Source organism: Gambusia affinis, linkage group LG14 (assembly GCF_019740435.1).
Source record: "Gambusia affinis linkage group LG14, SWU_Gaff_1.0, whole genome shotgun sequence".
NCBI classification, from domain to species: Eukaryota; Metazoa; Chordata; class Actinopteri; order Cyprinodontiformes; family Poeciliidae; genus Gambusia; species Gambusia affinis.
Genome location: NC_057881.1, coordinates 3,822,206 through 3,836,423, shown reverse-complemented (window position 1 = coordinate 3,836,423; position 14,218 = coordinate 3,822,206). Strand labels below are relative to the sequence as shown.

At 35.9% G+C, this 14,218-nt stretch overlaps 1 protein-coding gene across 2 annotated transcripts in view; it reads right to left on the bottom strand.

Moving 5' to 3' along the window:
* Positions 1-14,218, bottom strand: part of grin2da (glutamate receptor, ionotropic, N-methyl D-aspartate 2D, a) — a 168,304-nt gene that overhangs the window by 88,794 nt on the left and 65,292 nt on the right. For both annotated transcript variants that reach the window (XR_006372695.1, XM_044138041.1), the window contains exons 2-4: positions 7,704-8,336; positions 7,444-7,581; positions 2,673-2,939 (exon numbers count right to left, since the gene is read on the bottom strand). Coding sequence is in view for 1 of the 2 variants with exons in the window: in XM_044138041.1 (XP_043993976.1) it covers positions 2,673-2,939; positions 7,444-7,581; positions 7,704-8,168 (870 nt within the window). In the remaining variant the exon portion in view is untranslated. The remainder of the gene's footprint in view (positions 1-2,672; positions 2,940-7,443; positions 7,582-7,703; positions 8,337-14,218) is intronic.

Here is a 14,218-nt window from a genome sequence, read left to right as displayed (position 1 = left end):
AGAAAGTCTGAATCAACAGATTTTATAACTAACTGAGAGTGGCATGATCTTGCCACCTGCAAATGTAACTGTAGGAAATTTTGTTTCTGGTGTAATGTCCAGAACTATTCATCCTCCTAACCTGGTATGAAATATCATCGAAAGATTTCAGCTTTAGTCTCATCTTCAGAGGTTATATTCTCTAAGTGTCTTGCTGGTTTGTCCATATCTTTGGCATCAAAATATAAACAAGCCTCATCAAGTTTTTTTTGTTTTTGTTTTTGTTTTTCCTTTAGCAGTGGAGTCTTGCACAGTAAGTGGTCTGAGAGTCATTGCATTTCATGGGCGGAAAACTGTACGTACTAACACTAGTATTAACTGATATGGAATTACACATAAAAGTAAAGCTTTCAGATAATCTTATTTTATACTTCAATGGAAACATGTGTCTTTACTTCCAATTGAGGGATGCTGGCGATGTGCAAGCTCATCAAGAACTGTATTTACTTAACAGCAGCAGTTGGTAAAAATAGATTGGTGACTATTTAAGAATAGCTTACAGTTGCTAACTTTTTTCTGTCATGGCCAAACATATTTTACTTCATAAAGCATCCATCAACAAAAGCTGCTTTCAAAACTTTAAGGTAAACACAGGAAATGGACATTTTTTCCAAGGACATGCAGATGCATACGGTTGTTGAAAATACCAAATTCAAATTGATGATGCTCACACAGGAAACAGAAAGACAAAAGCCTGAGAGCAAAGGAGGTCAGAAAGGCAAAAACAGGCATGTTTTTGGAGCACTTCCAAAAACATGACCCATCCATCATGATCAGATTTTTATTTATTCTTGTTATTGAGGAGGTGGGTCTCTGAGGGGGAAGTAGCAAAGAATAATTCAGCTGCCAGAGAACTTGCTTAAGCAGGTATTTAGAAGAATGCCAGTAGAATGTCAGCTGCTGACATTTTTCTGAATAATGTCTAATTTTGACTCTTGGATTCAATATTCTGAATATTGTGACAATAACAAAAAATAAGGAAACCTATTTTAAAAGGAATAGCATATGTCTGAAGAGTCAAAGAGCTGTAGAGAAAAAAATAATCTGACACATCAAAATCACTTTTATGTCCCCCATTTAACACGTCACATCACTTTCAGTATAATTACATAATGTTCTCCCTTTGCTCCAGCTGCCCTTGCTGTCTTTCTTTCATTTTTTTTCAGACTTATCTTTACGAAGGTCATTTACTGTAATATCAGCTAAAAAAAAATTGGTAGCAAGGATTGAATATAAATTAAAATGGTAAAGCATTAAAGAGAGAGGTCATCTCAGGTAACTTTGACTCATGCAGAGATGAGAATTAGAAAAGAGAAGGGTGGGGGAAAAAAAAACTGCAACATGAGATTCCTTTCTTCCCTCCTTCCATGAATAAGAAAACGGTAAGGTCAGGCAAAATGTTTATTCAACCAATACTCCTCACAAGTAGTCGCATTCTGTACATTTACTTTAAACATTAATCTTTTTATGTAACCTCCCATAATTTTTTAAAGGTAAGAAAATGTCTTTGGGTAGGAATAGAGAAACAGTCTGATGCCAAATTTATGTTAGACTCCATTTTTGGAACGAACCACAAAACTGCAAAACAAGAATGTGTCTAAATCTAAGATTAAATATTTAAAGTACTACACATTCATAGAAACCCTGAAAAATGTTTCAATAAATATTAGACATATGTCCGTAGAAGCAGTTGTGTCAGCAGTGGTGCAAGGTGACAATCTGCAGTATGTTTTGTTTATAAGAGATACAAATCTATAGCTTTGCAAAATCACAGCCAAACTTGTTCCAGGTGTGACTGTGAAATTAGAATGATCTAAAATTAATACAACCACACTCCAACTATACTCCAGGATTCTCAGTCAAAAAATATTAATTGGATTTGCAGCTTCTTTAGGGAAATTACCAGTGGAGTACGAAGCTGAAGTGCATTATACGTAGGGCAAAAGTTTGTGATATCTATCCACTAAGATTAAATGAAGGAGAGGCGGTGAACGGTGTTAACAGATCACCACTTATATTTGCATAATGATTAGAGAAATTAATGGGTTAGTTAATTTCTAACCCATTAGGTTAGAAATGGGTTAAATTAGGACTCATTTTACTGACATTTAAACCAATTGTCAGTTGGGCCATTATGGACAAACAATCAGGTGTGGCAACCGCACTGTTCTGATTTGTCAGACGAGATCAAACCGGTCAACTTCAGGTTAATTCTCTTTGAATACTATATCTACAATACTGTCAAAATATAATACAGTGGACAGTTATATGAAATATCAAGGTAACTTTTAGTTAGAAAAGCACTTATCTTTATTATTTTGCCAGTAAATAAATTATATATTTGTCAGAGTTACCTTTTGCAGTTTAGTTTTGCATTTTATGATTTTTATGTACAAATGTGCATGCACACAAGATGAGGACATTTAATTCTTAGATATTTACTTCTACTGTTGTTTCACAGCAATTAGATTTTTTTTTATCCGCTATTTTTTCAAGGGCTTTTAGGCCTGCTCAGATAAGTGGCAGGTGTTGCTGAAACCCCAGTTTGTTCAGTTGATTTGAGCTAAGATGAACTATTTTGCCCTTGACTTACATCTCAATCAAAAGTGGCATTTGTGTTTCTCATCACTCACCTGGGCTTCATTGTCTTTGAGGAGTCGTTTGGTGCGAGCCCCGCCGGGGTCGTCTGTCACATTGAGAACCACCACACTCTTCCTTTCCCAGCCAATGAAGGAGCCATCTGTCATACCCTCCACCATAGCCAGGAAGTCCTCGTAGCCATGGTGACGGGTGGTGACAACAGAGAACGAAGTCCAGTCATACTCTTCAAGGACTTCGAAGATTACCTCAAGTTGGAGCATTGTAGAGCAAGTAAACTGAAGGTAGATTGAGCCGCTCTCCTGCAAGCAGAGATAATGAATTCATGAAGCACAAATAAAATGTGTGTATTTCACATATAACTTCAGGTAATTAAATACCAGAAAAGTTATTGCTTTCCATTGAACTCCAGGTGTTCTCTATAAACTGCTAATTAGAGTGGTGTGCCATTCAGCTGTACTGAATATATGTTGTATAAGATTGAACATATTTATTCAGTGGATCTGCAGGCAACATCACACTGTTCCCATTCATTTCAGCTCTCTTTCTGCGTTGTGTCTGACTGGTTTAAATCTAAGAGGGGCAGGCTCAGAGGAATGACGCAGTCTGTCAAAATAAGCTTTGGCTTTTAAAAGAAAGCTTTCAAGCATGAATGAAAGAAACAGTGATGGCCTCTCTGCCACTGCAGTCATATTTAATGTTAGTAGATGAGCTGCTCACTGTGTGAAAAAGAAATTCATTTTCATTGGCTTTTCTGCCACTCTATTCTTGTCGAAACAAGAGCAAAGTTTTAAGATGTCAAAATGCATATTCGCACATGGTTGGAGTGAATGTAAGTTTATGCAGGAAAATAAAATATGTTTCTTTTTTTCCAAGCATTGTACTTTCAAATACTGTATGAATTACATTTTTTGCTCGGAGTTGAGGGAATATCTGTAAATTAGTAATCAGGGCTCTGCATCTGTGCGTACATGTGGATGATCAAAGGGAATGACACCGGGGAATAACACTCCATCGTTTCATGCCATCAGGGCTCACCTCCAGTTATGATGCACTGAAGTATATCAGCTATCAAACCAGCAGAATGACTCCCAGTGTAAGTGTGTTTGCCTTAGAAAAGATTTTACAGGAAACGTGCTAGGAGTGAATTCTGCAGCTGAGGATTAAAGACTGTTTCAGAGTTCTTTTGTAGGATGAAGCTAAAATAAAATCACTAGCACCCTTGAGTACTCACCAGAGACAGTGAATGACTAATGTTGCGTCCCAAGTCACTGTTTTAGAAAACGTATTGCTGCAAGGTCTACTTATTCTTGATATGCTTCAAAATAGAAAACAAATGGTGATTCATCATCCCGAGATTGATCACTGATGTGCTTTTGTTACATTAGAGTAACATTATGCCTATTCCATAAGCCTATCCACATTTTGTCACATTACTATTCTTAGCACACAGACCAAGAAAAGGAATCATAGTGTTATAAGAGAAAAAAAAATTATGTAACATTTTTCAAATTGAATTCTATGCTGTGTGCAATGCCCCTTATTCTGAAATTCCTGAATAAAATCCAGTGCAACTAACTGGAATGAAAAGAACCAACCAGTGAATATTGCTTCTATGTATTCGAAGACAAATGTTACACTTTGCAATTTTGCACTGCTTCTTAGTGGTCTGTTTCAGAAAATCCCAAAGAAATAACTTTAATTTTGTAGTTGAACTGGGACAAATTAAAAGGGGTGAATACATTTACAAGGCACTAAAAAATGATCTAGCTGCTTTCCTAATGTCAAAATGAAAGGATGTTTGTATGTATGTTGTTATTCTTTAAAGAAAAAGTTAGGTCTTAGTGAAAAATAGGAAACTGGCAGCCTGGAGCAAGAGGGACTGAAAATGAAATGAGTTTTATTCATGAATTCTAATAGTGTATTCATATTTTGTTGTTTTAAAAACAATTTCCAATGGTGTTTTCAACAGATTATGTAGAAAAGCATGGTTCATAGATGCATCTTTTGTTCCATATTTTGCTTCTTCTCAGTTTTTGTCATTCCTTTTTAGAGTTTGTGTCATTGTGTCAATGAAAGATAATCTAAAAGCCAGAGGATGCGAGTTAAATGTCTCCATGCTGCATACAGCAGGTTTCTCACACATCTCAAATGCTGGTTGCTCTGATGCTCGGAGGGCCAGTAACCATTTAGAAATATGACCCCAAATTAAAATACTTATGAATGACTTCACAATATCAATAATCTCCAAGCCAGGTTTATTTAAAAAGTACTTAGAAACAAGCAAGCACTGAGCAAAGAACTTAACACATTATCAAAAATATCGGGTTGAAAGCCAAACCAAAGCGGTAGGTCTTGAGAGCGGATTGAGCACTGGCTAGATAAGAGGCCTTTGTAATCTCCAACAACTATCCCATGATTTGGAGCCACCTCAGCAGAAGCCCAATCCTCTCTGAGCTTCCTGTGTGTCCTCAGCATTTCTAGCTACAGATAGTCGGCTGATCTGAGTGACCGAGACGTGAAGCCACATTTGAGAGGTCAGAAAGGGACTCTAAAATGTCAGGTGGTGTGTGCAAAGAGGATGCTCATTTAACAACACAAAATCTCTGTAGTTTTCAGTAGACAATAAGTAGAGTGCAGGGTATTCCTTTACATCACTGATTGTCAAAACAGGTACACAACTTCCTGAAGGTGGGAACCAGTTGATGCTTCACAAACACAAAACATTCTGTGGTCATTTCACACCTGAACATGTCAGGAACAAAGCAGCAAAAAAATCTAATATGAAGTGGGTGATATGAATAGCACCCATTTCACATCATCAGCCTTATTTGTGTTCATTTCAGTGTACAAATACATATTCAGTAAAAGAGTTAGCAAAACAATTTCCACCTAATATTTTTTTAGGTTAATATGTGAAAAGGTTAATGATACCTGCATGACATAATGTCTCGTGCCACATCAAAGTATCTTCACCTCCTGCTGTAAACAAATCTGCTTAATCAATGAATATTTTAAGATGCTGTTATCTTGGTGCCAGGTTTAGTATATTACCTATAACAGTGGCCAGGTCATAAAAGAATTATAACCCATCATGCTGTCAAGGTGATCTGTTTAAAACAGTCTGACCCACTCACTGAATATCACACTTGCCATTACTGTACTGCTTTGTTATCTGGATCTCTGATTGTGGCCTATTCTCAACACATAAGCTATCAATTTATAAATAATTGTGTTCATTTATTTTTTTTTAATTCTCCAATAGGTTGAAAATTATGACTATCCATATCAATGTCTCTTCCTACTTGGTAATTTTGATGCTGCCTTTTATCAAATAGCAACAACTGAAACTAAAGACATCCTGAGAAAGATATTGCAATGCCCCTCTTCATCGCACATTCCTGATAAGATCAAAGTAGTATGTCTTCCTAAAAGAAGATGACATTGTAGATTTTAATCTGAGATAAATTAGAGATTGCTCACTGAGCTTCAATTTCTGCTGTCAGAAGATACAGAAAGGATTTAATATCCATAACACTGCAGGCCTAAGGAATTTGTCATCCCTAATACTGAAATGTGCATTTTTGCAATAAGCAGAAACTGTGATTGTGCAATGAAAAGCTTTGTAACAAGATACCTCAGCATTAAAGGTCTCACTGAGTCACTCTTTGTAATTAATTCAGTACAAATTTTTGCTTTGGATTTTGATTTTCCTTTCCCATTTCCCATTCCGATTGGATTTTCCCGTAGTTAATTCCTAAATTAACCATGATGCTCTACCTGCTACTATCAAACAGCAAACAAACAAACCTGTAGGTTAGCCATAACATGAGGTACATATTCCTCCAAAGACACAATTTTTAAACTATTTTTGGTCAAAAAATCAGAACTGAGACTGAAAATGATAATAAATAAAGTTGACAAAAAAAGCTAGCTATGTTAACTATTATTGTAATTATTGGATTGTAGTTATAGATTTTCTAACCTGAGTTGTCTGCAATAAATAAATAAATAAATAAATAAATAAATAAATAAATAAATAAATAAATAAATAAATAAATAAATAAATAAATAAATAAATAAATAAATAAATAAAATAACAATAAAATCTGAATATTTTGACCGTTCAGACCACTATTTTTTCTTTTTTTTCATTCAGTACTTGGTAAAACTTTTACACTTGTTGAAGCATGATTACAATTTTAATTTAATTTTTTAAAACAATTACCCCAGGTGTGGATGCCATGCTGACTCTAAAAGCAAGTCCCTTTAGTTCGTCAGTTCTGCCTGATGCAGTTTTAATAACAAGAATAGAAGGAAAGCAACAATTTCTATTCTTCCCACTTTTACACCAAAGATAAAGGTTAGAGGCTGATTAGATTACTTAGATTACCTTATCTATGTGATATACCACATCTCCTTTTACATTTATTTTGTGATCCTCAAACAAAATTATGTGTAGATTTTTAGACTGCATGTATCTAGATTTGATGCAGCTGTACACAAAGTACATTGATAGAAAATATGATTTCTACTGATTTGAAAGGTAATATTGTTCAACCTTCTAAAAGACTGACATTGTCTTATTAAAATTACTGAAGATTTTCTCTTCATTAAATTTCCCATTTACATATAGACCACAACTTCAAAGTGTTATGTAACTGAAATCTGCTCAAGAAGGCAGAAAACATGTTCATATCTTTTAATTGTTGCATTCTATCTTGCGTATCACAGACAGTTCTTTCTTTGGTTGTGATGAAAGAAACACGGACGATGATGATGCAATAACAAGTAACTCATTTTTACCTGTGGCTCTCGGCCTAGACTGGCTCCTCCCCCGACAGCAACAACAGGAACTCCAGTCTGAGCGGAGACAAACTCCAGCATCGGGGCTAGAGGGGCACGGTTTGGCGGGGGTGGTCTCTCCTCCTCAAACACCAAACCCTGAGTTAAACAAAGGTTGCATAAGGTAAAATATCAGGTGAAACATCTTTCAGTAACTCAGAATGCATATCTATTTAGAATCACACATAATGTAAGGTGAAAAAATTGTGTCCTGTGCCTACCTGTAGAGGTGTAGTGGCCAGCAGCTCACACAGCTGCAGCAGCAATGTGCCTGGACTGCTCTCATTCACTGCCAGGTAGATGACGTTTGCTTGACCTGATGGTGTCATCACAGTCTCCGTGGAAAGAGCTGCCAGCGACAGGTATGTTGAGGAGGACAAAGAGGCCATGGCCACAACTCCTGCAAGTGAGGCTGTATCTGTCACCCCCCTACCGCCTCCGCCGCCTCCTCCTCCCGGACCGTTTCCCAGACCGGACCCGAGACCCGGCTCGCCAACCCCCGCGCCTCCCACCACCGCCGTCTCCGGGAGCAGGGAGGAGCCAGAGTGGACTACGGCTATGTTGATGCCACCCGAGTCCCTCTCTCTCTCCCGGGGCCGGAGCAGCAGGGGGGGCGAGGGGCGTGCGGGCCCCGTGCAGGCCAGGATAGCCAGTAGTAGTGAGAGGGTGGGCCTTGGGGCCACCATGGGGTAAAGGGGGGGCCAGTGGTGGTTGTATGATGGGGTTTTGCCAGGTGAGGCCAAGTGGGGTGGAGGGATTCTGTGTAAAGGATGACGCCTCTTGAGGAGGAGGGAAGGTAATGGTGGCAGGGGCCTGGCAGCCTACAGTGCTTCACCTGATATGGAGCGGAGACCCTGCAGAGGAAGAATGAAGCACAATGAATAAAACTGTGACTAGATATGTTTCAATCTAATTGTAATGTTAGTTTTGAGCAAACTTTTAAAATGTCACAAAAAAATTAATTACAAACTGAGGGTGTTTCCATCTGTTTTGGAGCAATTCAACCTGGCTAAACAAAGTATAATTTTATCAGATGTAGAGGTGCCTGGCTGTGATAAACATGATGCAGTGTTTGCAAACTAGTATGCACTACTGATTAAAAGAAAATAAATTTAGAGTCATCCCCTCCATGTGGGAGGTTCAGGCAGAATAGTTTTTGTTGAAAATGTATTTCTACCTCAAATGAGTGTAAAAAATAAACTTTTTTGTGTAATTGGGGATGTTATTTCTGAACTTTACCATTCCATCAACCTTTTCTAATGTGATACTTCAAAATGCACATCAAAAAACTTTGCTGGAAACAGGACTATTTATCTTCTTGCACCAAAAAAAACAGTTTCTCATTGCCACTTCTAAAAATGCAGGAACTCCTGTGTTAGTCCTAGACATACAAATGATTTATGTGGGTGTAATAAAACATTTTTTTTTTTTTCGTAAACAGTGTAGTAGGTAACACAGACTAAAATCCATTCATCTATGTGTTTGTATTTTGACACCACTTACTTTATAAACAAAGAATGTTTCAATCAGGAAGAAAACATACTTTTCAGGAACATTTTTGAATTTTGTTCAAGCAAATATCTGCTAAGAAATACTATAACTGGAAACATAATTATGAAAAAAAAAAAAACCTTTTAACTTTATTCCTTAGGATGCTATCTAAATCAAAATGAAGATACTTTGGGTCATTTCTATACACTGATGAAGTTTAAACCATTAGCCTGATTACATGCAAAGACTGTTGGTAATTCTTATTCAATTTAAATTTAATTTTGTATAAGAGTTATGAAATGTCTTGTTTTCACAATCTGGAAACTAAGACCTATGAATTGTAATCTTTATGAGTGTACACATCAGCTTTTTTACTCATGGTAAAAATCTTCCCAAAAACAATATTTTTTTTGCCCTCTCAATCCAGCACAGACTGGATCTGTGCTGCTTTATGTCAGCACAGGCATGGTTTCAGAGGAACAATGACAATAAACACTGAAGACACACAGAGCAGAGACAGGAAGTCCTACAGGCAAGAAAGGTAGAGCAGATAAATAGCGAGTTCATGAAAGAGAGACTAGAAGAACAGAGTGCAGGTGCAGTCACACTTATACAGCAAAGATTAGCTTTTATATAAGGAAAAATAAAACACACAAAAACAGTGAAGATATCAAGAACTGCAAAATGTATGACGGTGCTAGGCACTTACAGTATGTCTTATAAGTACAACAGAGACGCAAGAAAACAACAATAAAAAAACAAGCACTACATTTACATTGAGACTCCAAAGATGTCCCTTCTATTCAGTATAAGGATTCCTGGCCATGAGAGGCTGTTTGGTCATTATGCTTAAAAGTTCAAATCTTCCTACTGGGCTCAAACACTAAACAAAATCAGAACTACAAATAGAGAAATGCTCAAGTAAAGTTCACACAATGTGAACAACTGCTCAAGTATTGTTTTTGCATTTTTTCCAAACTGAAGGAAGGGCTGATGGTAAAATATGAAGACTATAAGTACTGTAACATCTAATTTAGATAGATTACTATGATTTAATCATATGCAATCTATCAATAATTTTTCCAATGAGTTGATAAAACAGCCAAATATATAGACCTTTGTCATTCAGTGTTTAGAAAGATGTGCTATTTAAAGATATACAGAAAAATCAGCCAAAACTGAATTTTTATGGTCCTCAGTCTTGACTGCTTATCCAACAGTGAGAAAGTCAAAAATCTGATCTCTGTGAAAGTATGTCAGCTCTACCAGCAAGCACTGGTGCGGAAGTAAAGACAAAAAAAGACTTCAGTGAGTTAAGAAGTCAGAGAGTTGGTGATTTTAACAGTCAGTTACATTTTTTAATTTGAAGTAAAAGATATGAGAAGTAAGAAGCAATTTAAAGGAAAACTATTTTCAACATGTCAACACGTCAGCAGTTTCTTCAGACTGCAAGACAAAAAATACTTTCAGCTGATAACAGAAGGGACTTTTGAGTCCTGTCTGACATGGAGCATGTTAACCTTGGAAAACATTTCAATATCTCAGAATTAGAGTGAAGACCTCTTGAAAATATAAACACAAAGTGTTCAACTTTAGTAATAAAAGTGGCATATCAGATGCTTGTATAGATTATATGTGATGCTGCAAATTTAGCAGACATTTGCTTCACAAAATACTCATATCACAAAAGACTGTTAGGAGTGTAATAATTGTCAACTAAAATATTTCAAGTGTTCTGAACCTGTATTTTTCCATTTGAATGTAATCATTAGCCAGGTGCACAGAGTCTCATACCAGCAGATGCTCACACCAGACACTAATGCTCAAAATGCTAAAGGTCATAGAATAATGAAAGCACAGAAAAAAAGAGAGGAAAAAAGAAAATATATATATAAAAATGGATATATAGCAATTTATATTGTCATCAAAATATTTACTATTATTACCACCATTGCAAAATATTTCTAAAGTATTTGTGACTTTCACAAAAAGGAGGAAATTGTCAACAAGATGGCAGGGATGCAGTATAACTTAGGGAGCTATTCAAGTTATTGATTCCTGGGTTCTTTTCATATCACAATTATATATCACAAGGCTAGAGAAAATCTCATTCTCAGTTTTTCTAATATCATGCAAACCTAGGACAGAGTATAACGCAGTGAAAAACATCAAAGCTATGACTGGAACAATACTGAAAACTGTCAGATTTTTTAGGCAATGATATAAAGCAAGTTAAAAATTTGTTCCCATCACAGACTAGATACAATTATTGTTTTATGGAAGGCTTTGTTGAGCAAGAAAGGTCATCAAACTTGATGGATTAGAGCAAAGAATGCAAATTAATCAAAGCTTGAATAATCTTCAGATTAAAAATGAGCAGCTTCTTTATTTTTGGCATCAGTGTCACAAAATGAAAAATGTATTGAAGATTGCAAGGAAAGCCTCTGTAATGTGAGTCATACCTGTTAGTATTATTACCAGTGATTAGTCATGTTGTTGGCCTGAGCTGCCCTGTCTGTGCAAGTTCAAGCTGCTGACTCTCACATAACAATGATGTGATGCCAGCTGGGAAGGTACTGGCATGACTGTAGTCATTTCTGCTTGCATGTTCATTTGGGAAATGTTGCAGCTGAAACACAAGTAATCATTTTTATGCCTGATTGTTTAAATCCTGCAGGGGGAATACATTTAAAGCTGATTTATGAATTTATTAAAAATGCAATCGATGTTCTCAACGTGATAAGAATGTATTATTTGTCATATGTGACTTTTTATAGATAATACAAATGTGAAAATAGAAAGTAAATGTTGCTTTTTCATATCTGAGTCTGGTTGCTATGTTGTCTTTCTCTCCATATGCACTGACCTACTTTCCAAAAATCATTGCAAAAATCTCACTTCCTTTTATGTTTTCTTATCTTTTCAGAGGACAAGATTATCTTCTGTGTATTGATTAAAGTTTACAAGTGTGCTGCTGACAGTTTGAAGCGAAGCATTTCTCTCTGCTGCTTCTTCTTGAAACATAAATTACACTTTACAGAGCTGAACACATCCTTGCAGAAAAATTGTTTTCTAATCTTACAATGTGTACAAATAAAATAAAATCAAACAAAATAAATGTATTCAAAATCACAATTGTGAAGATGTTTCTTTCATCTTATTGGTTTTCAGTGAAAAGTTAGGAGAAATTGAGCTATTTCTTTTGCTCATTAAGGAGACAAACGTTAGAGAATAGATTTAATCTACCAGACAAGCTAGAATTACACTTGCAGAGAGTTCTTGAAAAAAACAAAACATTTAGACATCGGAAAGATGAGAAACATCCTGAAATAGGAGACAGAGCAACCATTTCAGCCAAATTAACAAAACAATCTGAGGTAAGTTTCACAGTTTTATTGAAAATGCGTTCATTTTAGTGAGTCTAAGATATTCTCCATTTTCCCTCACACATCATTATTTAAACCACGTTTAAGATCTATCAGTACGCAGCCTGTTATCCGTCCAATATGACAACTTCAAAACCTTATGAAATGTTTTTTCTGAAATGTTTTAAATGACTAACTGTAGCTTGTAGCAGTACAAGCTACCACTGTATTAGTGTTAGCTTGTTAGAGACCCACCATGTTGTTTAACAGTTTTAAGACATTTAATGTTTCTTTACACTTTGCTTCCAATGATGCGTCATCACTATCTGACTTTCTGAAAGTCTCTCAGTTTCTTTCTACAGATTGTGACTCAGTTCAGTCCAGTATGTTAGCATTTTACAACAATTGTTATCCCACTCAACTCTGAAAAATTAATCATCCAGGCATGAAGGGCTCCTAGACTCCAAGTGAACCAGTGTTATGACACGTAGGAGACAACCTATTTTAAATCAACTCTTTAGACTCCTTTGTTAGTAGCAGCCTGTCAAACTGACAATAGCAGTGACTAAGGAAAATCAAGGTGAATCCAGAGGAGCTTTCAATTGAAAAGATGGCATATGAACCATTAAGTTGAAAATTATTCATACTGCTGTCAGATTTAGATTTCAAATAATTTTCATTATAAAATGTGTTTATGATAGTGACATGTACTGCATTGACAGATCAAAAGGAAATAGCACAATGTAATGGGGTGTATCAATTATTATTATTATTTTTTAAATAAGTATGTATTTTATTTTTTATAAAAATGCCATGAAAACTTTGTGTCATTACATCATGTCAAAACTGCATCCCATAAGGAGGATCATCCTGATAAAACAAAGATTACTTCAAACCTAAATCTGTCAGGGGTTTGAATAATTTCAATTCTTACTATTGATGATCAGCTGAAGGGTTATTAATCTTGCAGCTTCAATGTTTCTGGGGGGGGGGGGGGGGGTTTGCTGTTTTTTAAAGCCTTACTTTTATTTTTGCCTTCTTTTTTTTCAGTGACTCATCCTTCGGTCTCTACTCATCCACTTTGCTCTTTTTGAAACATGCCAACATGCTTCCATGGTAACCCTCGACAGAAAATGAGTAAAAACGAGGTTGCCCAGTAATCTCCCATGTCTTGACCCACTTCAGTAAAAAAATAAAAATAAATAAAAAAGTACCACCTGATGAGTATAAGCCGATGAGATCCAATTCGGTTCTCACAATGTGCTCTCCCCTTTACAGAAGAACTTTGAAAAACTTTCAGAATGCCTGAGGAATCATTGATCGAAACCTCTTTAAAAAGGTTGTAAAGAAAGTTTTGCTTCTTGCAAGTAAAATAAAGTGAGCACAGTTTTGGGTGGTTCAAAAGCATTTGAACTGAAATATATTACCTTACATTACTAAATTGAGGACACGTAATGCTGTTGTTTAATAAGCTTTAAATGTTCAAATTAAAGTCCTCTTGCTGATATTGACATACAAGTAATGTTCTACCCAGCATACTCTTCAAACTCTGCTGTCAAATTCCACCATCCATTCAGACGCTGATTTTATTTTTGGAAGCCACCACACTTGTGTGTAGGTGTGCTATATTAAAATGTTGCTGTTTGCATTTTGTAGATATGACCACAGCGAACATAACAGACTTTTAAAGATGTATGACATGCAGAGCACTGCCGCTAAATTATTTTTAAATGTTTCTTATTTATTGAATAAAATGTGATTTTGCCAATTGTCTTTTTAAATAGTAATAAAAAAGACAACTCTACCTGTTACATTTATACACTTTAATACATGATTTCATAAAGGAAAGAGTTGAAATGGCAAAATGACTTGTAAGTAAA